We start from the raw sequence: 25,731 nt of genomic DNA, 5'->3' as shown, positions 1-25,731 counted from the left end.
TCACTTCTCTGTATTACACAGTCAGTTGTTTACATTTGTTTATTTGTTTCCATGCGAACATTGTGTACAGTTTTATTTGCACTGCAAATGAGTGATAATTCTGTCTGGCCCACAAGAAAAAGAATCTCAGGGTTGTATATGATGTCATGTATGACAATAAATCTGAAATTTGTTTCGGGAAGGTCCTGATAGGGATATTTCTCAGAAGCCGCTTGAGGTGCATCCTCTGCCTTGAGGGTGGCTGCAGGAGCGGATTCCAGCCTGAAGACTCACCTTTCAGATGGCAGCCCACCTGAAAGGGCCTGTTTTTCCAGAGGCTTCTCCTGGCACTCCGCATCTTAAGGAAACAGGGCGACTGGTGCCACCCATCAGAAATATGCTGCATAGCAATGGCCATATTCCCTACCCATAATCCCCCACGCAGGTGGAACTGCTCTGTGTTTCCCACACAGTTCCAGCTGCATGGGGGTTTATGGGTAGGGAAGACTGCTATTTTGAGCAGCAGAGAGCAGCCCCAGTCCAGGAGCGGCCAGCCGGGCTGTGACAGCCCGCTCCGCCGGCCCCCAACTTCCCCTGCTGGCCGCCCCTACCCCAACGGCTCTGCCGGCCACCCCTGCTCTGCTGCCTGAAACCCCACTGCCCAACAGCCGCCCGCCACCCCGCTGCCTGACAGCCCCCCTCTCTGCTGCCTGACAGACCCTGCCTTGCTGGGGGGGGGAGGTCGGTAGTACGTTGGGGCAGGGGTGGCTGGCGGGGGACATTGGGGGCAGCTGGCAGGGGACGTCGGGGAAGGGGCAGTGTGGAGGGTGGCTGTTGGTCAGCAGGGGGAGGGGCTGTCAGGCAGCAGGGAGTTGAGTCACTGGCTGATAGTGTCATCAGCCCGCCCTTTAGCAGCCACTTTCAGGCGGCTGCATTCAGGTGCGTCAGGGGACTGCCGATCCGCAGATTATCCCTCTCAGAGGAGGGTTGATGAGTGTGCCTTGGCGGCGTGTCAGGCTCTTTCAGGTGGATACCCCTACAACCGCAGCCGCATAGGGTTAGAATATGCGGCTTTACATCGGGGTATTCTGGCCACCTGAAAGAGCCTAGATACAACCAAAAGTAATTTCCATGCAATTAGCATAATAAGTATTGCAGGTAACCCTGTGCTCAGGTACCTCATTAAGTCAAAGGTCTCCAGAACTCCCACTTCAACCACTGCTCTCAGATGACACCATCATATAATGTAGCAAAGTGTTCAATAGAGTTTCACAAAAACACTGTTAATCAAAATCAGAGTGGATTGACAGTGCAGGTGACAAAAAAGATTGGTTCAAGAGGTAGATTTCCTCTTCTGGAGCTGAGTACTATCTGGGAAGAGTTGTGATGTGCATCTACTGGGGAATATTACCCAGAACAAGGTTGGTATGTTTTAATAACATAGGCAGTGGAGATTCAAGGACGCTATCATAACTTTGCATTTGTTTTGCCTCTTTCAGATATTTCTGGATATGGTGCAGAATTATCCCACCTCCATGCGGAGCCTCATCCTTGCAGAAAATAACATTAGCTTGGAACTGCAACAGCAAATCTCAGATCTCTTATCTGAAGGAGAAGAAGAGGAAGACAATGAGAATGAAGAGCAAGAAGATGCAGACAGAGAGAAGGATATCTGGATTTCGCAAAACAGTGAGAAATTACCTAAATATGTCATGGCTACAGTAGAATCAAAGTATTAAAGGTTGCAATGAATGTCTCTCTTGAAATGGGAGCTGAGGGATAGATAGTTCATGGATTCTATGACATAAGTAGTAATAGTTGGAGACTAGTGATTGAAATGGGAGTTCTGGAGACCTTTGACTCAATGAGGTACCCATGGACAAGGTTACCTGCAATAGTTACTATGTTAATTGCATGGAAATTGCCTTTGGTTGGTTCTGAGAACCATGAACAACTGCTGAATAAATATATATCCTTTTAATTTTTTTATTGATTTGATGTTCATGCTGGCAATGAATCTCTAGAATTTATGGCAGAGAAGTCCATTTGGCCCACATAATCCTAATCCCTGCTCCACGACCATGCATGATATTGCTTTATGAGCATTCATCAGGCCAAATTGGGTTTCTGCCGCCATGTACATCTGAGCAAGTGAGTTCCAGACCCTCACTGCTCCTGGTCGAAAGACTTATCGCTGATGTTGCTCTATTCCAGTGGTTCTCAACCTTTTTATTCCATTCATATACCACTTTAAGTAACCCTTACTAACCACAGAGCACCTGTTGGCATAGTGAGGGGGGTAAGATCCTTCCATGTATCAACTTAAATCCAGATATAACCATATAACAGTTTATGGCATGGAAACAAGCCATCTCGGCCCTTCAAGTCCACGCCGGTTCACTCAAACAACTGGTATTCTCCGCCCATAACCCTCCAACCCCCTCCTATCCATGTATATATCCAACCTCCTCTTAAATGAAAGAATTGACTCTTCCTCAACTATTTCCTCTGGAAGATTATTCCATTCAGCCACCACTCTCTGAGTGAAGAAACATCCTCTAATGTTTCTCCTAAAATTTTGCCCCCTTACCCTCAACTTGTGTCCTCTTGTTTCAACCTCCCCTTGCATCTAGACTTAATAATTTTAAACACCTCTATCAAATACCCTCTCAACTGTCTACGTTCCAATGAATAAAGTCCTAACCATTTGAATCTTTCTCTGTACTCTAAGTATTTTAAGCCAGGCAACATCCTTGTAAATCTTCTCTGCACCCTCTCCACCTTATCTATATCCTTTCTATAATTTGGAGACCAGAACTGAACACAATACTCCAAACCTGGCCTCACCAACTCCTTAAACAGTCACAGCATCATTTTGATTATTTTTTTCTGAAATGAAGCACCTCACACTTCTCTACATTAAATTCCATCTGCCATCTTTCAGCCCAATTTTCCAGACAATCCAAATCCCTCTGTAATCCCTGAAAACCTTCCTCGTTATCCACCACTCCCCTTATTTTCGTATCATCTGCGTATTTACTTGCCAAGTTAACCACCCCATCATCCAAATCATTAATATAAATTATGAACAGGGAACCTAGCATCGATCCTTGAGGCACGCCACTCATCACAGGCTTCCATCCATGACCCTCTGCTGTCTCTCCTCCAGCCACCTCTGAACCCATCTTACTATTTCTCTATTAATCCCTAGTGACTGAACCTTCCTTACTAACCTTTCATGTGGAACCTTATCAAAAGCTTTGCTAAAATCCAGATAGACTACATCAACTACCCTACCTTCATCCACCTTTCTTGTCACTTATTCAAAAAACTCAACAAGGTTCGTCAAACATGACCTCCCCTTCACAAATCCATGCTAGGTGCTCCTGATCAAACCCTGCCTATCCAGATATTTATACACATCATCTCTAAGAATACCTTCCATAACTTTCCCTACCACCGAAGTCAAACTTACAGGCCTATAATTACTTGGCCGTCACCTCGTGCCTTTTTTAAACAATGGAACTACATTACCAACCTTCCAATCCCGTGGCACCACACCCTCCTCCAGCGATCATTGAAAAATCACTGACAGTGCCTCCAGTATTTGCTCCCTGACCTCCCTGAACATCCTGGGGAAAATCCCGTCAGGACCAGGAGACTTATTCACTTTTTCTGACCCTAGAAGCTCCAAAACTTTCTCTTCACTAATCCCTATCTTTTCCATAACTAAGCCATTTGCCTCACTTATCTCACATAGTCCAATGTCCTTTTCCTTCATGAACACAGATGAGAAAAAATCGTTTAATATCTCTCCCATCTGATACGGTTCCTCACATAGTTCACAGCTCCCATTTTCCAGCGGTCCTGTTCTATCCTTGACCCTCCTTTTAGTATTCACATATCTGTAAAACCCTTAGGATTCACTTTTACCTTATCAGCTATTGACACCTAATACCTTCTTTTTGCCTTTCTAATTTCCTTCTTAAGGTTTTTTCTGCAATCTATGTAATAATCATACATCTTATCCATTTTTTGCTTCTTAAATTTGGTAAATGCCCCCCTCTTATCCCGAACCAACTTCCTTATTTTTCCAGAAAACCACGGTTCCCTTGAACCTTTGGCCTTCCCTTTCGATCTGAATGGCACGTAAAGATCCTGTACTCTCAATATCTCCTCTTTAAATACCCTCCAAATCTCCTCTACATCCTTTCCAGAAAAAAGATCAGCCCATACAATTTTCTAATTTCTTCAAATCTGGTCTTCCCCCACTCGAAGACCTTCAACCTCGCACCTGACCTATCCCTTTCCATATTTAAGTTGAAGCTAATAGACCCATGATCAATGGATCCAAAGTTCTCACCAACACACACTTCGATCACCTGACCTATTCCATTCCCTAACAATAAATCTAACACTGCCTCCCCTCTATTAGGCACCTCAACATACTGCTGTAAAAAGCAATCCTAAACACATTGAACAAAGACTAACCCATCCTGCCCTCTCACTGATTGTGTTTCCCATTCAATGTTAGGAAAATTGAAATCCCCAACTATCACAACCCTATTTCTACTACACATCTCAGCTATTTCCCTGCACATTTGCTCTTCCAGTTCCCCATCCTCTTTTGGCGACCTATAATATACCCCTATATTTGTAGCCTCACCTTTCTTATTTTTTAGTTCAACCCACAGAGCCTCTCGCGATGAGTCCTCCAATCTATCTTGCCCCAGCACCAGTGTAATATTTTACCTGACAAGCAACGCCACACCTCCCCCTCGTACCCCACCAATTCTGTCACGTCTAAAGCAGCAAAATCCCAGAATATTTAACTGCCAGTCACAACCTTCCTTCAACCATGTCCCAGATAATTTCTTGTTCAGCTTGTCTTGGTGTCTTGGTTACTGATTTCCCTTCGCTGGGCAGAAGACTCTCCACAATCACTCAATCTATTCTTCTCATGATTTGTTTACACTTCTATGAGATCACCCTTCATCCTTTTGCACTCCAAGGAATAAAGGCCTAGTTTGCTCAACCTCCCCCGACAGCTCAGGCCCCCAAGGTGACCAGAACTGAACACAATAACCTAAGTGTGATCTCACCAGAGATTTATAGAGCTGCAAAGTCACCTCACACCTCCTAAACTCAATCCCTCGATTAATGAAGGCTAGCATACCATGAACCTTCTTAACTACCTATCCACCTGCATAGCAACCTTAAAATATTTATGGATTTAGACCCCAAGATCCCTCTGTTCTTCCTTTAACCATGGACTCTGTCCTCAAGTTCAACCTTCCAAAATTCATCATTTCTCATTTGTCTGGATATAACAACATCTACCATTTTTCTGCCCAACTGTGCATCCTGTCTATATTCTGGTAAATCTTGGCAAATCTCTTCTGTACCTTTTCCAAAAACTGCATATGCTCTGACCAGAATTACACACAAAACTTCAAGTACAGCCTGACCTAAGTTTTATACAGCTGCAATGTAACAAGCTTACATGCTTACTTTTGTACTCAATGCTTCATTACCACCCTGCCTGCATGTGTGGCCATTATCGGGGAGCTCTGGACCTGGGGGCCTGGATCCCTCTGTACATCATTAACTATCTATTAGCCATTGGGAGAAACACGTGGGCAGGAGGTGGATGGAAGGAGGAGATGGGAATGTGGATTTGAAGTTCTAGTCTGATTCATTGTGACCTCATTGAAGGGCAGAGCAGGCACAAGGTGCTGGCTGCTCTTAATTTAAATGTTTGTAAGTTGGACCTCATTCTTTTTATAAATGCCCTGAATCTGGATCTGAATAACCCTAAACCCAAAACTATCAAATTCTCATCAGACCCAAATATTTGTTCATGATTCACCGGCCAATGTGGCCCAACTCCTGGATACCCACATGTCAACTAGGAATGAGTAATTAATACCCTGAATCAGATACCCAATGAACATTACCAAAACACAGAGATGTCACTTTCATGCAGAGAGAGATGGGAGTGTGGAAGGAACTGCCAGCTGAATTGGTGATTACAGGCTCAATTTTGACATTTAAACAAATTTGGACAGGTAAATGGGTGGGTGTGGTGTGGAGGGATATGGTCTGGTGCAGGCAGAATAATTGTTCAGCTCAGACTAGATGGATTGAATGGCCTGATTCTGTGCTGTAGTGTTCTATATCATTTTGGTGAAGCTTTCCTCTCTGCAAGCTTTGACTGCTCTTACCTCTGTCTCACCAGATCAAGCATCACCAACTATCCTCATGTCAACGGGCCTGGAAGATTCTCTGCTGGCTGAAACAGAAATGTAGCAGCCTGCTGACGCTAGGGTGCATTGTGCCCCTGCAGCCCTCAACCACACAGCACCTGCCACTCACATCTCCTTGTCTTGCGATGCTGCCATCAGACTTTATCAATGGACAGAAACGAGACCCTGAACATATTGTGTCACTTGGATCACATAGAACTGTCGCCATTACCTGACAAGCACTGGAGAAGCACTTCCAGTCACAACACATCACCTGCCTTTATGTATTTATTAACTTCCAATAATTTATTTGGAATCAGAGTCTGATTAACGGTCACTGCACTAGAAAAGAAATGAATAATGTGAAGCACTGAAATGTTTTGATGTGATAATGCACTGTATGAATGGAATTGTTGTTACCTATTATTGAAGCAACTATGTAGATTCTGCAATCAGCTCTGCTGCCTCCACCAAAGCTGCTCTTACTGTTTTGTCTGTGAAACAAGGAAATCATTACCTTTCTGTGACCTCTTCCAAGTGAAGTTGTTGAATGATAATGGAAACACCAATTCTCTCTGCTGACAGAATGAGCCAGAAATGGTCATTAAGCTCTGCAGTAACTAACAAAATGATATAAATTGTTCCCACGTAACTTTTGCTGTCATCTCCAATACAGCAATTGCCACCTGGGAACTGGATTCTGATGGAATGAACAGGACAAACACTATGGTATTCACGCCACAGTGATGCAAGCCCTGTTCCTTTAGCTGGAATCTACTTGTATACTTCCATTGTAATAGTGACTAGATTTACCTCTTCACTCCACAAAGCATTCCCATTATCTCCAAGACAGAATTCCAGAGTGTGATGGAATACTCTCCAACTGCCTGGATGAGTACAGTTCCAGCAGCTCTCAACAAGTTCCAACACCATCCAAAACAAACAAGTTTCAAGATTGGAACCCAATTCTTTACCCAAAGTCGTCACTCCTTCTGGCACTGATGGACCATGACTCAGAAGATGAATGGGAGCAACTCACCAAGATTCTCTGATGGCCTAGACCACCAGGATTAAGGGCAGGAGGCACATGGGAACATCACCTGTAGGTTCCCCTCTGAGATGCAATATATCACTTCTTCCTTCTTCATCCCCGCTTTGTAACATCATCTTCACCATGTGGGCTCCTGGAGGATCAGGAATGGCTCGTCACCTTGTGAGGAATACCTAACCATTGAGAATGGGAAAGTATTTCAAGACCAGTATACTGAGAACTATTGGTCAGTGACATGAAGATAGCTCCAGGTAGATGGGATCAGCGACGCTGCCTCCTGTCCAGTCATACTGAGGATTAGGTTAGAGAAAATAAAGGAAAGAGACGTCAGGATGTGATCCTGTGCGGAATCTGCTGAGACCTGAGGCAGGGAGGAATAGGATGAGAAATTGACTTTGAATGAGACAGGAAATTATAACAGAAATATTGAAGAATTTATTTTTTGATAACTTTATTTTTGTTTTTAAGCAACTCAGTTGCGTCCAGAAATGCTGGAATGTTTGGCTGCTTGTGGTGTGCTCTCTGCACCACTGGAGCGCTGACCAGAAACTGCTGCTGCTTTCGATCAAGGTGAGCTGAAGAGAACCTGCCAGAGCTCACTGACTGTCAGGTGGACCGTCTGGCTTGCATCTGCACAGTCCGTTAGTTCAAATAGTGCAGACTCATGGCGAGCCCTGCACACACACACATTCACTCACATACTTAGAGATATACGCACAGAGACACACAATCATGCATGTGTAGACAAACACACGGACACACACGCACAGGCCCATAAACAATGGACTAAGGAAAATTGATCTCTCATCACTTTACATTATGTGGTGAGATTGGCTCAGCTACTGAGCAGAAAGGTGGAACTTGCCCTGCACAGGCCTTTGTGGAGGTTGCCAGCTGAGGTTTGGTGAGCTATGGGAGGAACTACAGCTTTAAGGAAAGAGCTCCACACAACAGAACCCAAATAAATGACTTACCAATTGATAGGACTGCAGAGATTGCTGTGAAAGTTGTCGTTGATATCTGCAAACCATGATTTCATATATATAATATAATCATATAACAATTACAGCACAGAAACAGGCCAGTTCGGCCCTTCTAGTCCATGCCAATCTCCCACCTAATCCCATTGACCCATAACCTTCCATACCTCTCTTGTCCTAATACCAATCCAACTTTCCCTTAAATATTAAACTTGAGCCTGCATCTACCACTTTGGCCAGAAGCTCATTCCATAATTTTGATTGAATGCTAATTGTTTCTCTTTCCACAGCTGCTTCCTGACCTGCTGAGTATTCCCTGCATTTTCAATTTTTATTATCATTCCACAATGCTTGCTTGCAAATTGGAAAATAAACACTTCAAAATTAATTGAAACAAAATTATTGGCTGTTTCCATTGTTTAGTGGGGCCACAGCACTGATCTGTGGTTTTGTAAAGACAAGACCAAACTAGAGTAGAAAACCTTTGGAGAGAAACTGTCAAAGGTCCAGCACAGAAATTGGTGCTCTGGATGGTTTTGAATTAGAGCTCAGGACCTCCAACAATTGCAGGTCAGTGGGAGTATTCACAGTGATTCACAGACTGGCAAATGGGAGAGAAGGTGTTGGTGTCATTAATCAGCTCCCTTTTTTCCATTCACTTTGGTGTCAGACTGTCATTACTGGCGTCTGCAGAAGGAGAGCTGAGAGTCAGTTATACAACCAACGTGAGCAGGGCGACCAGACCTGTACCTTATTACTCCAAGTCTGGTCGCACAAACAGCTTGTGCAGTATCTCCTCGCTCTCTCTTTTCTACAACAGTCTCCAGAACCATTCATAGCTCCCTTGATTGCCCTTTGTAAACAAAGACACAACATTGAGCTATCCTCCAGTCGACCAGCACCTCACCTATAGCTAACAATGATCCAAGAGTTATCAAGCTCTTGAACTTCCTGTACTACCCCAACCAGAAACTTTTTAAGAATCACCAAAAGATTTGTCTGCACTATTAAACATATTGTTTTTATTAATTGCAACTGTGAGTATTGACCTATCCTTTTATATTTATTGCCTCCTGTGTCATGGCATGTTGTGATAATTTAATGTCTACTATTGCTGGTGTATCCATGAGGCTACAGCAAGTAGGAATTTTGGTACACCTGTACATTGTACTTATGTATATGACAATCACACCTTTATTCTCTTCAGTAATGTGAAAATAGAATATGACAATCTAATCCTTCCCTACCTCACACCCACAACTCTATTTTTCAAATATCCATGTGTCGAAGAGACTTTTAAATGTCCCTATTGTACCAGCCTTCACCATAATCCCGGCAATGCATTCCAGGGGCCCACCACTCTCTGTGTAAAAAAAAACTTACCTCTGATATCTCCCCTAAACTTTCTCTCACTCACCTTAAACAGATGTCCTCTGGTATTTTCTATTGTTGTCCCAGGAAAAGAGTGCTGGCTGTCCACCCTATCTCTGCCTCTCATAACCTTACATACATCTGTTAAATTACCTCTCATCTTTCATCACTCCAATGGGGAAAGCCCTAGCTCTGCCAAGCTTGCTTCATAAGACATGTTCTCCAATCCAGGCAAAATTCTAGTAAATCTCTACACCCTCTCTAAAGCTTCTACACCTTTCCTGTAATGAGGCAACCAGAACTGAACACTATTTTCCAAGCAACGAATAAGCAGACAACACAAGTGGTAACCTTAGTCAACGCTTTACTGTTAAACAACACTATCTACCATGGGAGCTTCATCTAATGGCTCCGAACATCAGCCATGTTCCGTTTTCAACTGCCGTGCCTCAAGGGACTTGAGCATGAGCAGTAGTGCTTTGGTGAGTACGGTGGCTGCAATGCAACAGCACCATGTGCAGAGCTGCCAATGGGAGTGGCTGTCTACATCCCTTGAGCAATTTCCCACATACCACAATACACGTTGGTGCAATGCATCAAGATAGTTACAGTTCAGCAATGAATACTTGTTACGAGCCCAGAGGACCCCAAAACCTAACAGCAATAGATATTCATTAAGACAAATGGTCACTTAAACAGAAGTTGCTTTTAATTATCTTTAAACATGAAAACAGGATCACACTTTAACTTACCACTATTGACTTAACTAACCTAACTTAACCCCCTTCTAATTCTAAATGCACATGTATGTAATGTGTATGTAAGTTCAGAAAAGTTCTTTCACAGTCCAATCTCACCTCATTCTTCTAAGTTTACTGGTTGCAGGCAATTCTTATACTGTGCACAGAATTTACACTTATGAAGTTCACCAGGCTTTGGTGCTTGAAAGGTAAATGGTTACTGCTCAGGAAAGTTCTTGTCAGTTTTCAGAGAGAGAGATTTGTTGTTCCAGGTCACAAACTGATCCCTTCTAATCAGCCATGTCAGTGTCTTGCCGAAGAAACTTGCCCCATCAGGGTTTTCCAGATGATAACCTCTTTCTTTTAGGTCACCACAGAGTTTCTTTTTGTTTCTCTAATTCCAAGTGAAACATTAGGCAGCTAGTCCTCTCCTCTTGCATGAACCACAAGTGCTTTGACCAGGCTGAACTAAGCACTCACAACCCATCTTCCAAATGGGGTTTTCCACAAGCTTGCCAGCTTGTCCTGTTCCAGTCCCAGCTGCTGCTGCTGACTGTAAAACTGCAGAACTGATCTCTGTCTCTCTCTCTCTTTCTGTCTCTTTCTCTCTGAGAAAAAACTGTTCAACTCTCTCTGCTTGCAAAAACTACATTACCAACTTAGAACAGCAAGCTGCACTCCCAGACAGCCTGTGGCTTTGAACTACTCCTCCAATCTCTTTCATCTGTTGCTTTTCAAAACAGCAATCCATTAGTGAAGTCTCTTGGGCACTCCCCAAAGTTTTTGCAAAGGCCCACAGGAGCCGTCCTATCAGGCTTGAGCTGAGCTCCAGTATTTTAAATGAGATCTGTTTTGAAGTGTTTATATACGACATACACTAAAAAAAAACCTGCCCCAATTTATCTCCCAAAAAAAATATCTATATACCATACAAAACAACATAATCTGTCACAACACCCAGTCCAGTTTAGTCCCAATATTTTGGGTTGGGCTTACAAATATGCCCAGCACGTGTAATGTAGTAACCATTAGTGGAAGTGGATGTTTCGGGTGCTTCAGCCTGAGAGGATGTGCCATCCATGGTCTCAGGGATGCAGCCATTGGTTTCATGGGTTGTTCCTGAGAGACCTCTGCCTTCCCTGGGTTCACATTCCAAATCCCGGTATACAGTCTCATCAGGAATTGTTCGGGATGGGGGTGGCTCCCTTATGGGTAGGATATGTCAACAGTTTCTTTGATTCACCCTTCTGATGTTATCAAGTATGACCTGAGCTCTTGGCAGCTCCTTTGACTATCCCCATGAGGTCATAGCCTTGTGGCAAGTCTTAAGGCCCTTCTGCTAATGGCTCAAGTGATCAGCTGTTTCAACAATTAGTCTCGTGTTAAGTAGCTGGGACTTAATTTCTTGTGGGTCCTTTAGCTGAAGCTCCAGAAGCCTCCTTGCCACTGGCAGGGTTGTCCACGTCTGCCTGGATGCAAGTCTTTGCACCGGAGAGCCCAATGTGGCATCACAAGGGATGCTCCTTAGATTCAGCAGGTTGAGGAACACATCCATCTTCCCCAGTGAGACTTTTCCATGAGCTGTTTTGTGCACCTCATGGCTCTTTCAGCCAACCCGTTTGTGGGTTTTCCAGGCTGCTAGTGATGTGGTTAAACTCCCATGTTGCTGCAAACTGTCTGAATTTCTCACTGGTAAATTGTGTGCCATTGTCTGATAGCAGAGTGTGGGGTGCCCCATGCACCGAAAATTGACTCTTCAACTTAATGACTGCCAAGGAGATGACGTCATGTAGAAGGTTTATCTCAAACCATCCAGAGTATGAATTGATAAGTACCAAATACTACTCACTGTGCCAGTTGAAGATGTCTGTTGTCACGATTGACATGGGGGTGTCTGGCCCTGGGTGAAGCTGCAGTGGTTCTTTCTGCTGTGTGGCCTAGTGCTGTTGTACATCGAGCAAGCTTGCACCTCCTGGTCTATGTCCTCGGTCATCCCTGGCCAAAAAACTACATCTCTAGCCCTGCGTTTGGTTGCTTCTGCCCCTGGCTGCCCTCTGTGCAGGACGCTGAAATAGATGTGCAGTGAACTTGGGATTACTGCTCTCGGGCCCTTCATTATGATTCTATCATTGATGAGTAATTTGTCCCAGAATGGGAAATAGGGTTGCTTTCAGGTGGAAGACTGCGCTTCTTTTCTGGCCAGCTGCTCTTGATAAAACTCCCCAGGGTCCTCAAAGTTGCGTCTTCAGCTGTGTGCTGTCTCAACTCCTCCAACCAGGAGGGGGAGATGTGCATTACTGTTCATTATATCAAAAGTGTCATCTTCCTCAGCTTACTGGATCATGCATTTTCTGGGAGCACAGGATAGCTTAATGCATTTCTTTTCCACACTTGTCAACTAAGGTTTTCTGAAGCCTGAGCTTCATTCTCTGTAATCGTGCAGGGGCTGCATGAATTGGCTTCTTCAGAATTATGTGGACAGTCTCTATGGTCACTGGTCTGCCATAGATGTAGTTGTTAAATTTTGAGCAGGTGAAAACTACTGCCAACAACACATTCTCTATTTGGGTGTACTTGGTCTCTGTGCTGGTGAGTTATCTGGATGCTTAGGCTACTGGTTTTCCACCTTGCAGGCATGCTGCCCCGAGACTGTACTGTGATGCATCACAGGTTAGCATGACTAGTCTTCGTACGTCATAGTCCAATAGAACAGGTGGACATACATATGCCTTTTTAATGCATTTTGTTGCTGCTTGTGCCAGGACCACTCCATGTCTTTGTGCGTCAACTGCCTTAGCAGGACAGTAAGATCACTGGAGTTCGGGATGAACTTGCCCAGGTAGTTGACCATGCCCAGGTAACATCTGTTACATCTGTCGGTACTGGCATTTCACTGATTTCCCTGGTATTAGAAGGGTCCGCCTGCAGGCCTTCTCCTGTGAAAACATAACTGACCTGGTCTAGCCGAAACCTGCACTTCTGAGGCTTGAGCTTAAGGTTTACCTTCTGGGCTCTGTCGAGAACCTTCTTTAAATTTGCATTGTGTTCTTCCAACTCCTTGCTGCCTATGAGTATGTCATCGACAATGATGGCACAGAAGTAACTAGCAAAGATTTACTCCATTGACCTCCGAAATACCTCGCTGGCTGAATTGATTCCAAATGGCATTTGCAGGAATCTGTATCGGCCGAAACTCATGCTGAATGTGGTCAGCAGTGACGACTTGTAGTCAAGTTTGATTTGCCAGGAATTCTTTGTGTCCAAGACCGAAAAAACGGTCATGCTGGCCATCTGCACGGCAACTTCCTCCACAGTACGCATTGGATGGTGTGGTCATTTTAAAGCTGTATTGAGGTCTCTTGGGTTAATGCAGATCTGGATCTCCAGTTCATTTTTTTTTTAGTTGCCACCATGGAGGACACCCACTCGGTGGGCTTGGAGACTGGAGTAATCATTTCCAGGTCCTGCATCCTGTCCAGCTCAGCTTTAACCTGCCCTTCATTGCTACTGGTATACGGTGTGCCAGATGGATCACGGACCTCACTTCCGGATTGAGCTGCATGGAATATGTCACCGGCAGTTTCCCCAGTTCCCTCGTAAAAAGGTCACTGAACTCAGAAAAGATTCTGTGTCACATCATCTTCAGCCGTGATTAGCTAGTGTACCTCTCTGCTAAATGAAACAAGTCCCATGTCCATGCTTGCACTCAGGCCCAGCAAAGGCAGGACATCTTCTTGAACTACAAAACAACTTAGTATATGCAGCCATCTTTGTGTGTACCACCGCAGTCACACTGAGCCATCGGTTCTGATTCTGCTACCCCTGCAAGTCACTAGGCTTGTGGACTTGGTGCAAGGCATGATCTATTCTGATTTCCTCAGTTGGTTGAATGTTCTTTGTAACATGACATTGCATTTGGTCCCAATGTCAACTTTCATGCCTGTTGCTTTACAAATGCTTAATGATGCACGATCAATTGCATAAAGACTGAAGTAATTGAAACTGGAGGCTTTCATTTGCAAGAGATGGAGCACATCCCTGTGTTCGTTGCTCACACTGACCCAGAAATGAACTGGGAGCAGACTTGTGACTTGACAGTCTTTATGGGGAAGAAAAGAGAGGAGCCACGAGCTGGCCAGGGAGGGTAGGGTCGATCAGGAAAGGTCATGTCATTTAAATTCACCACATCCACCCCATCTTTAAAAGAAGGTGCCAGGGTGTGGGGAGTAGTCAGCTGACCCTCATAAGTTCAGTCTGTCTGGCGATCTTCTTTGGTGTTGTGACTGGCGAGTCCCTGACCGGGAGTTCGTAGCAGACTCAATTGGTTTCGACTGATCCATCCCAGTTGGCCTGGTGGGGGTACTTGGCTGGGCTGGGGGGATGGGGGTGTGTGTATCAGCTGTCAGGTTGGCAGGGGTGGTGGGGTTTGGGAAGTTGGGTCCTGGAGAGTTGGGGGGGTGGGGGTACCTGTCAGCTGGTTGGGGAGAGGGGTCCAGATGCTCCCGGGTGTGTCAGGTCCTGGATAGATACCTTGTCCTCACATTCGTCCGGGAATGCCATGTAAGCATACTGTGGAGTTGCATGGAGCAGCTGGACCCTCTTGATCAGAGAGTCAGACTTATGGGTCCTCACGTGCCTACAGAGTAGGAATGGCCCGGGTAATATCAGCCAGGGAGGTAAGGTAGTACTACGCTGATCTCCTGGGGAATGTAAACAGTCTCTCATGAGGTGTCTCGTTGGTGGCTGTACCGGATAGCGTGGAGTGTCTCTGGGAGAACTTCTTGATAGTGGGAGACGGGGAGGCCATTAGATTTTAAGGCCAGTAGTACTGACTTCCAAACCATGTCGTTCTCGTACTCCACCTGGCCGTTAACTTCGGGGTTATAGCTGATGGTCCAGTTAGAAGCGATGCCCTTGGACAGCAAATATTGATGCAGCTCGTTGTTGACAAAGGACAAACCCCTATTATTGTGGATGTAGCAGGGGCATCTGAAAATGGTGAACAGGATATTCAGAGCCTTTATGATGGTAGCTGCAGTCATGTCCAGGCAGGGGATGGCAAAGGGGAATCGCAAGTACTTATCTATGATGTTGATACACATTGTGGTTCGTGGAGGATAGGGGTCCTTTAAAGTCCATGCTTAAGATGTTCAAAGGGGAAAATGGTGTGGATCAAGTGTGACTGGTTGGGCTGGTAGAAGCACGGTTTGCACTCCGCGCAGATCTGGCAATTTTTGGTCCGTCCTCATGTCCTCGATGGAGTAGGGGAGATTACGGTCCTTGATAAAGTGAAAAAAAATGGGTGATCCCTGGGTGACAGAGGTCCTCGTGCAGTGCCTTCAATCGATCCATCTATGCACTGGCACAAGTCCCCTGAGACAGGACATCCAAGGGCTCGTTGAACTTTCTGGGCCAGTACACGATGTCATAATTGTAGGTGGAGAGCTCGATTCTCCAACTCAGAATTTTATCATTTTTGATTTTACCCCATTGCTGATTGTTAAACATAAAAGCGACTGCCATTGGTCAGTCAGCAGGTAAAACGCTTACCAGCGAGATAATGTCTCCAATGCCGTCTACTTCAATGATAGCCTGGGCCACTTTCTCAGTGGAGGAGTGCCAGATCTTGGGACCCTGGAGGGTATGTGAAAAAAAACACTAAGGGCCTGCCCACCTGGTTACATTGGTCTCCACCTGGAACATGTTAGATTCGTCCACCAGCTATAACCCTGAAGGGAATGGCCAAGTGGAGTGGGAGAATGGCATGGTTTGGAAGACAGTACTGCTGGCCTTAAAGTCCAATGACCTCCCTGTTCCCCACTGTCAAGAGGTCCTCCCAGAGGCGCTCCACACTATCCGGTCCTTCATGTGTAGGCCACCAACGAGACACCTGGATTACATTCCCCAGGAGATCGGTGTCAGTACTACCTTACCTCCCTGGGTGATATTGCCCAGGTCGTTCCTACTCTGTAGGCATGTGAGGACCCATAAGTCCAGCTGCTCCAAGCAAACCCAGAGTACACTTTCATGGCATTCCCGGATGAGCGCGAGGACAAGGTATCTATCCAGGACCTGACACACCCAGGAGCATCTGGACCCCTCCCCCAACTGACAGGTATGGCTCCCTAACTCTCCAGGGCCCAACTTCCCAACCCCCACCACCCCTGCCAACCCCAGGATGGATCAGATGAAACCATCAGAGACCGCTACGAAACCCCAGGTAGGAACTCGCTGGTCACAACACCAAAGAAGATTGCCGGACAGACTGAACTTATGAGGGTCAGCTAACTACACCACACACCCCAGCATTTTCTTTTAAAAAATGGGGTGAACATGATGAATGTAAATGACATGACCTTTCCTGGTTGACCCTACTCTCACTGGCCGGCTTGTGACTCCTCCCCTTTCTTCCCCATACATGTTAAATTCCGTGCACAGTATAAGAATTGCCTGCAACCAGAGAACTTGGAAGAATGAGAAGTGAGATTGAACTGTGAACCAAAGAACTTTTCTTAAATTTACACACACATTACACACATGTGCGCTTAGAATTAGAAGGGGGTTAAGTTGGGTTAGTTAAGTTAATAGTTATAAGGTAAAGTTTGATTCTGTTTTTATGTTTAAAGATAATTAAAAATAACTTTTGTTTAAGTAATTACCTGTCGTGGTCAATATCTATTGCTGGTGGGTTTTGGGGGCCTTTGGGCTCGTAACATTTTATGGGGCTCATCCAGTCGATTGAACACAAGTTTTGTGGGTTATTAGTCAATTGTTTTTTTTCCAAAGCTAATTTAAAGCTTGTGTCTGAAAAACAGCAGCAATGGATGTTGATACATTTTTGTTTCAACCATCACCTACAGAGCAAGAGAAAAGATGAACTGATGGTTATTTCTAAAGCATTAAAACTGACTGAAGTTAAACATTGGATGAGGAAAATACAAATACAGAGGATTATAGTGAAATATTATATAGGGGAGAGCAAATTTGTTGAGAAAGGCTTAGAAGATTTTCCAGAGGATAGATCTGGTGAATTGCAATTGGAATTGGAGAAATTGAGGATGGGAGAAAAATGCAAGGTGTTGGAGGCTGAGAAACAGAGACAGTATGAGGTGGACCAAAAGAGAAGAGGCTGAAAAGCAAAGAGAGGAAGCTGAAAGACAAAGGAAATATCAGGCAGAGGAAGGTGAAAGACAGAGAAAATATGACTTGGAAAAGATTGAAAGGGACAGGTTGTATCAATTAGAGAGGATTAAAACTGAGAGGGAGGAAAGTAAGAGAGCTGAGGCTGTACCTCCTGGGGAGAGGGTTTTGGCGAGTAGAGAAGTAAATCTAGTGGCTCCTTTTGATGAGGGAGATATAGATACCTATTTTCAGCTTTTTGAAAAGGTTGATGAGAGCTCAAGATGGCTAAAAGAAAAGTGGTCTTTAATACTCCAAAGAGAATTGAAGGGAAAAGCACAAATTGCATACTCTAGCTTGACTGCAAATTGGCAAATTATGATAATGTTAAATAAGCAGTATTGAAAGCTTCTGAGTTGGTTCCAGAAGAGTATAGACAAAAATTTAGGAGTTTGATTAAAACATGGAATTAATCTTATATGGATTTTCCTCTGAAGAAATCTGTATGGTTTGACCGTTGGTGAGCCTCAAAAGGAATAAATAATGATTTTGAGAGATTGAGATGCTAATTGAGGAAATTAAAAGGTGTCCCAAAGGAGATTAAATTATACCTGGATGAGAGAGAAATGGGGACGAGCTGACAAACAGCTAGATTAGCAGACGAATTTGCTCTGATTCACAAAAATACATCTCAGAAAGTTCATGTGGAACAGATTATTATGCCTGTTTATATGGAGCAGGATAGTAAGCCTGAAATTAAGTCTGGAGAGAAGGTTGGAAAAGACAGAATTTCTGGATTTGTATGTCATTTTTGTAAGAAACCTGGTCATGTTATTGCGAATTATCTAGTATTAAAAAACAAAAGAGGAAAGAAGGGTTTACCAGAAGCATGTATTCAGGCAGTTGAATTTAGGCAGAGCAGATGTTCCAAACCTGATAAGGGTGTCATGGATGTTTTCAAACCTTGTCTCAGAGGGTTTTGTTTCAGTAAAGGAAGGAGAATCAGTTTCCAGTTAAAATTCTTAGAGATACTGGTCCTATAAGGGAGATAGACAGGGTGAAGTCGGATTACTTGTTCCCAATGATGGGGGAGACAAGGACTAGAGGGCATAGTTTAAGAATACAGGGTAGGCCCTTTAGGACGGAGATGAGAAAACATTTTTTTACCCAGAGAAGTGTGAATCTGTGGAATGCTCTGCCACAGAGGGTGGTAGAGGCAGATTCGCTGATTATGTTCAAAAGAGAGTTAGATAAGACTCTAGTGGGCAAAGGAGTTAAGGGTTATGGGGATAAGGCTGGAAAGGGGTACTGATGGTAGTGATCAGCCATGATCTGTAAAATGGCGGTGCTGGCTCGACGGGCCGAAGGGCCTACTCCAGCTCCTATTGTCTATTGCACAGTCATTGTTGGTACAAGGTGTTTTATCTCTAGATCAAAGGACTGACACAGGAGAGACAACTTTTGATTAAAGGTGCTGGAGGTGAGGTGGGGTCGATATCTCTTCACAATATAGTACTAAATTCAGAGTTTGTTAAAGGACCTGTTGTGGTAGGAGTAAATTCAAAGTCACCCATGCAGGGGGTCTCATTTTTATTAGGGAATGATTTGGCAGAGGATAAAGTTGGTTCAGTTTAGAGATTAATAGGTAGCCCTTGGAAGGAATATCCTGCGTGTGCAGTAACCAGGTCGGTGTCTAAGAAATTATTGAGAAATGAAGAAGATCCTGTTGACAGAGATTTGCCCAGTGCTTCTGAAATGGTTTTGAAAGAGCAGGGTAATAGTGAGTAAGGATTTCTCTTTGTCAAGAAAAAAGTGAATTCGGCTGCAGAGAGCAGATACAGGTCTTGTTGACTTAACAGACAAAACAATAAATGAACAGGAGATTAAAGAAATGTCTTGTGGTCATTACTTAAAGGGTGAATTGTTGAAACCTTATTATGAGAGATCCAGCTGCGCTGGATGGGTCACGTCTCCAGAATGGAGGACCATCGCCTTCCCAAGATCGTATTATATGGCGAGCTCTCCACTGGCCACCGTGACAGAGGTGCACCAAAGAAAAGGTACAAGGACTGCCTAAAGAAATCTCTTGGTGCCTGCCACATTGACCACCGCCAGTGGGCTGATAACGCCTCAAACCGTGCATCTTGGCGCCTCACAGTTTGGCGGGCAGCAGCCTCCTTTGAAGAAGACCGCAGAGCCCACCTCACTGACAAAAGGCAAAGGAGGAAAAACCCAACACCCAACCCCAACCAACCAATTTTCCCTTGCAACCGCTGCAATCGTGTCTGCCTGTCCCGCATCGGACTGGTCAGCCACAAACGAGCCTGCAGCTGACGTGGACTTTTTACCCCCTCCATAAATCTTCGTCCGCGAAGCCAAGCCAAAGAAAGAATTATGAGGATAATGGTAGTGGAGAACAATCTGTATCAGAGGTGTTAGCTGTTGACAGGGTTGAGGAAGTATTGGATCATAAGATTATGAAATCAGAATCTTGTGAGGGTAACCTTAAAGAAACCATGGTTCCTGTACGCCTGTCTAACTCAGCAATTTTGGAAAATTTGGAGGAAAAGTTAGGCCATATTAAGTCACAAGAACAGATGCAGTTGAAAGAATTAATTTTAAAATATACAAATTTGTTCCCTGATATTCCAAAAAATACATCAGTGAATTACTATAATGTGGATGTTGGGGAAGCAAGTCCCATTTAACAACACCCATACAGAATAAACATTCTGAAAAGTAATCAGGAGGTGGGATATATGTTAAAAAATGATATTATTAGACCTTCAAACTCAGATTGGAGTTCTCCTTGTATTCTGGTACCGAAACCAGAGTGAACTGTTAGGTTTTATACAGATTACAAAAAGGTTAATTCAGTAACTAAAACAGATGATTATCCTATTCCAAGAATAGATGACTGTATTGATAAAAATGGCAAAGCTAAATTTCTTACTAAGTTGGACCAACACAGGGACGCCGTTCATCTCTTGTAAATAAAACCGTTCAGTTTCGGCAACTTCAGTTTTTGTGTGATTGATCGGTGTGGTGAGATGTAATTACATCACTAGGTCACCAGGGGTCATCCCAGTGACCTTGTATAGAAAGCAGTCCAGAGCTACAGTCTGGCCTTCCAGGTTTGTCTTGCAGAGAGACAAGGCCTCTTAGTGTACATATTAGTTTATTAAAGTTCTCTTATACTCGCACTGCTGGTGTGGTCATTGTCAGTTCAATTGTGCATCACCATATTCCTTGAACTTTGGTCAAATGAGTATGGGATGACCTGCAAAAAAAGGGGAACTTGTAGTCGTAGAGTGAAACACAAGGGGGCACTGCAGTCCAGCAATAAAAGACAAGGTGGCTTTGCAGTCTTATAATATGACAGAAGGGGACACTGCAGTCTGCTCAGAAGACAAAGGACAATGTAACCACAGGCAGGTGTGCCTTACTAAGCAGAAGGGAAATTATTGTGGTATGGTGTGCTGGACCAGAAGATTAAGGCCAAGTAACTGGTTACTTGGATCCAAATTGGCTTGGTAATAGGAGGCAGAGGGGAGTGGCGAAAGGATTCCTTTCTGATGTGAAGTCTATGACCAGTGGTGTTCCACAGGGATCAGTGATGGAGGTTTTAGACATGAGTGTAGCACAAATGATCAGCAAGTTTGGGAATAATGTGAAATATTTTGAATGTTCAAAGGCATGGATAGAGTAGATGTTGTTTCTTGTGGTGGGAAAGTCTAGGACCAGAAGGCCTAAACTTCAGGATTGAAGAGCATCCGCTTGGAACAGAAATACAGAGGAATTTTTTCAGCCAGAGGGTGGTAAATCTGTGGAATTTGTGGCCATAGGTGGAGGCCAGGTTTATTGGGTGTATTTAAGGCAGGGATTGATAAGTTCTTTATTAGCCAGGCCATCAAAAGTTATGGGGGGAAAGCCGGGCAGTGGGGCTGAGTGGGAAAATGGATCAGCTCATGGTTAAATGACAGGCCATACTTGATGGGCTGAATAGCCTATTTCTGTCCCTATGTCTATGGTGTCTATGGTTCATTGTCCACTCAGAAATCTCTTGGCGGATGTACCTCCTTCCTGATGGTAGTAATTAAATCCAATTGAAAAGTGATAGGGATTCCATATTTAGGGGGCAGATAAGAGGCTCAGTGGAAGACTGAGAATTCTGGATGATATGTTGCCTCCCAGGAGCAAGGGTCTGGAATATCTCAGATCGAGTTACCGGCATTTGCAAGAGAGGGGGTGAGCAGCCAGATGTTGTGGTCCATGTAAGGACCAATGGTGTGGGTAGAAAGGGTGAGGAGGTCCTACAAGGAGAGTTCAGGGAGTTAGGCACTAAGTTGAAGAATAGGACTTCCAGGGTAGTAATCTCAGGATTGTCACCTGTATAACATGCAAGTGAGGGTAGAAATAGGAGGATAATGCAGCTCAACACGAGGCTAACAATTTGGTACAGGAGGGAGGGCTTCAGGTTTCTGGATCACTGGGGTGTCCTGTACCAGCGGGGCAGTTTGTATCTAAACTGGAGGGGAACTTCTAGCCTTGCAGGAAGGATTACAACATCAGATTCAGGAGACTAAAATTAGATTTGCAGGGGGTTGGGAACCAAAGTGTCAGAGCAGATAGAGGAGTGGAGAAAGAAAAAGATTATGTTTAAGACTGCAGACAAAGTAAGGAATCAAAGGGTTGTACATAGTAGGAATAATGTTCTGAGGTGTGTCAATTACAATGCAAGGAGTATCAGAGGAAAGGCAGATGAGCCTAAAGGATGGATCGACATGTGCCATAAGTGAGACTTGGTTGCAGGAGAGACAGGACTGGCAGCTCAATGTTCGGGGCTTCCATTCTTTCAGATGCAATAGAGTGGGAGGAGTGGGATTGCTATTCAGGGAAAATGTCACACCAGTTCTCAGAGAGAACAGACTAGAGGACTCTTCTACTGAGGCTATGTGGGTGGAACTGAAGAATGGGACAGAACTATATCAGCAAGCTTCCAAATCCACGCCACCAACACCCTCCTCCATTGATAGTTTAAAAAATCACTGACAGTGCCTCCGCTATTTGCTCCCTGACCTCCCTTAATGTCCTGGGAAAATCCCATCAGGACCGGGAGACTTATCCACTTTTACTGACCCTAGAAGCTCTAAAACCCTCTCTGTACTAATCCTTATCTTTTCCATAACTAAGTCATTTGCCTCACTTATCTCACATAGTCCAATGTCCTTTTTCTTCATGAACACAGATGAGAAAAAATCATTTAATATCTCTTCTATCTGATACGGTTCCTTACACAATTCACAGCTCCCATTTCCCAGCGGTCCTGTTCTATCCTTAACCCTCCTTTTACTATTCACCTATCTGTAAAATCCTTTAGGATTCACTTTTACCTTATCAGCTATTGACACCTCATACCTTCTTTTTGCCTTTCTAATTTCCTTCTTCAGGTTTTTTTCTCCAATCTATGTAATAATCATACATCTTATCCATTTTTTGCTTCTTAAATTTAGTAAATTCCCCCCTCTTATCTCAAACCAACTTCCTTATTTTTCCAGAAAACCACGGTTCCCTTGAACCTTTGGCCTTGCCTTTCGATCTGAATGGCACATAAAGATCCTGTACTCTCAATATCTCCTCTTTAAATACCCTCCAAATCTCCTCTACATCCTTTCCAGAAAAAAGATCAGCCCATACAATTTTCTAATTTCTTCAAATCTGGTCTTCCCCCACTCGAAGACCTTCAACCTCGCACCTGACCTATCCCTTTCCATATTTAAGTTGAAGTTTATGGACCCGGGATCACTGGATCCAAAGTTCTCACCAACGCACACTTCGATCACCTGCCCTATTCTGTTCCCTAAACACTGCCTCCCCTCTAGTAGGCACCCCAACATACTACTATAAAAAGCAATCCTAAACACATTGTACAAAGACTAAGCTATCCTGCCCTCTCACTGATTGTGTTTCCCATTCAATGTTAGGAAAATTGAAAGCCCCAACTATCGCAACCCTATTTCTACTACACATCTCAGCTATTTCCCTGCACATTTGCTCTTCCAGTTCCCATCCTCTTTTGGCGGCCTATAATATACCCCTATATTTGTAGCCTCACCTTTCTTATTTTTTAGTTCAACCCACAGAGCCTCGTGTGATGAGTCCTCCAGTCTATCTTGCCTCAGCACCACTGTAATATCTTAGGGCCCTGACAAGCAACGCCACACCTCCACCTCATACCCCGCCAATTCTGTCACGTCTAAAGCAGAAAAATCCCGGAATATTTAGCTGCCAGTCACAACCTTCCTTCAACCATGTCTCACTAATTGCTATCACATCATAAGGCCACGTGTCAATCCTCACCACAAGTTCATCCGATGTGTCTGTATAGCAATGGAACAAAGGGGACTGCAGAGCAGCAGTGGCTGGAGTTTCTGCCTGAAATAAGAAAAGTGCAAGATAGGTATATTCCAATAAAGAAATATTTAAATGGCAAAATGACAACTGTGGCTGACAAGAGAAGTCAAAGCCAAATTACAGGCAAAAGACAGGGCATACAAGAAAGCAAGAATTAGTGGGAAGATGGAGGACTGGGAAACTTTTAAATGCATGCAGAAGGCAACTAAGAAGGTCATTCAGAAGGAAAAGGTGAAATTTGAAAGGAAACTAGTGTTACATGACTGATTGCACTCAGAGACAAGTGAGGTGTATAAACACGCTTTTAATAGCTTACAATCAATGGCCAGTAGACACAATAATCCTCAGGTGAGTCTGAGGTAAGGTGGGAAACCAGGGTTTCTATTTGGGTAGGTGAGGGTGGAGCCAGGGGAGGAGCCAACCATCTGAACAACACACAGTCAGTGAATTCCAGCTCACTGCAGCTAGCAAATAATATTGTAGAGCGCGTCGAAAGAACCAAAGACTTGTTGATCTAAACCAAGGCTATTATTAACTAAAAGACTGGAGCATATCACAAGTAGGTCGACCAGTCCAGAATGACTTGGTCTGGCTAGGAGCAATCCTTTAAGACCTGCCAGTAGGTGTGGCTACACTCTCAGCCAATCACAGTCATCCTACACTACAATCTGTACATATACACATTGGTGATAGAATCTGTACTATCACAAATATCAAAAAGGATATTTAAGTACATTAAGAACTAAAAAGAGGCGAGAGTAGATATGGGACTGATAGATAATGACACTGCAGAAATTATGAGAGAAGGAAATAACAGAGGAAGTAAATGAGCATTTTGCATCAGTCTTTTGCATAAGCAATATATTCAAGGAAGAGAGGTGAGTGCAGTCATAATCGCCAGAGAGAAGATGATTAAGAAGCCGAAAGATCTACACATAGAAGAGTCTCCTGGACCAGATGGAATGCACCCTTGGGTTCTGAAAGAAGTAGCTACAGAGATTGTGGAGGCATTGGTAATGATCTTCCAAGAATCGGTAGATTCTGGCATGGTTCTGGAGGACTGGAAAATTGCAACAGTCACTCCGTTATTTAAAAAGGGAGGGAGCAGAAAGGAAATTATAGACCTGTTAGCTGAATATTAGAGTAGTTATTCGAGTAAGATAGGCCAAAGTCAGTATGGTTTCCTTGAGGGAAAATCTTGCCTGACAAACCTACTGCATTTTATTTGAATAAACCACAAGCAGGCTGGACAAAGGACATGCAGTGGATTGTGTACATTTGACTTTCTAAAGGCCTTTGACAAAGTGCCACACATGAGGTCCCTTCACAAAATGAGAGCCCATGGAATTACAGGAAAGATTCCAGCATGGGTAGAGCACTGGTTGATCGGCAGGAAACTGAGAGTGGGAATAAAAGATTCTATTCTGGTTGGCTACCAGTAACCAGTGATATCCCCCCCAGAGGTCAGTGTTGGGGCCATTTGGATTTTGGATTAAATGGCTTTGTGGCTACGTGTGCAGATACAAAGATAGGTGGAGCGAGCAGTTAGTGCTGAGAAAATGGAGAGGCTGCAGAGAACCTCAGATAGATTAGGAGAATGGGCAAATAAGTGGGAAAGTGTACGGTCATGCACTTTGGTAGAAGGATTAAAAGGGCAGACTATCATTTAGATGAGGAGATTGTTCAAAGTTTGGAGGTGCAAAGGGACTTGGGAGTCCTCAAGAAGGATCCCAAAAGGTTAACTCCAGGTTGAGTCACTAGTGAAGAAAGTGGATTTAATATTGGCATTTATGTTGAGGCACTGGTGAGGTCTCACTTGGAGTATGGAGAAC

General features: G+C 44.1%; 1 protein-coding gene across 1 annotated transcript in view; it reads left to right on the top strand.

Annotated features, from left to right (window-relative positions):
* The window catches only part of lrrc73 (leucine rich repeat containing 73), a 103,390-nt gene extending 94,109 nt beyond the window's left edge, over positions 1-9,281 (top strand). Inside the window, exons 5-6 of the mRNA XM_069883587.1 lie at positions 1,479-1,668; positions 6,218-9,281. Coding sequence (XP_069739688.1) covers positions 1,479-1,668; positions 6,218-6,288 — 261 coding nt within the window. The 3' untranslated portion in view covers positions 6,289-9,281. The remainder of the gene's footprint in view (positions 1-1,478; positions 1,669-6,217) is intronic.
* The last annotated feature ends 16,450 nt before the right edge of the window (positions 9,282-25,731 follow it).

Source organism: Narcine bancroftii, chromosome 6 (assembly GCF_036971445.1).
Source record: "Narcine bancroftii isolate sNarBan1 chromosome 6, sNarBan1.hap1, whole genome shotgun sequence".
In the NCBI taxonomy this organism is placed as follows: Eukaryota; Metazoa; Chordata; class Chondrichthyes; order Torpediniformes; family Narcinidae; genus Narcine; species Narcine bancroftii.
Note: the sequence above shows the minus strand (reverse complement) of the source record. Positions and strands in the feature narration are given on the sequence as shown.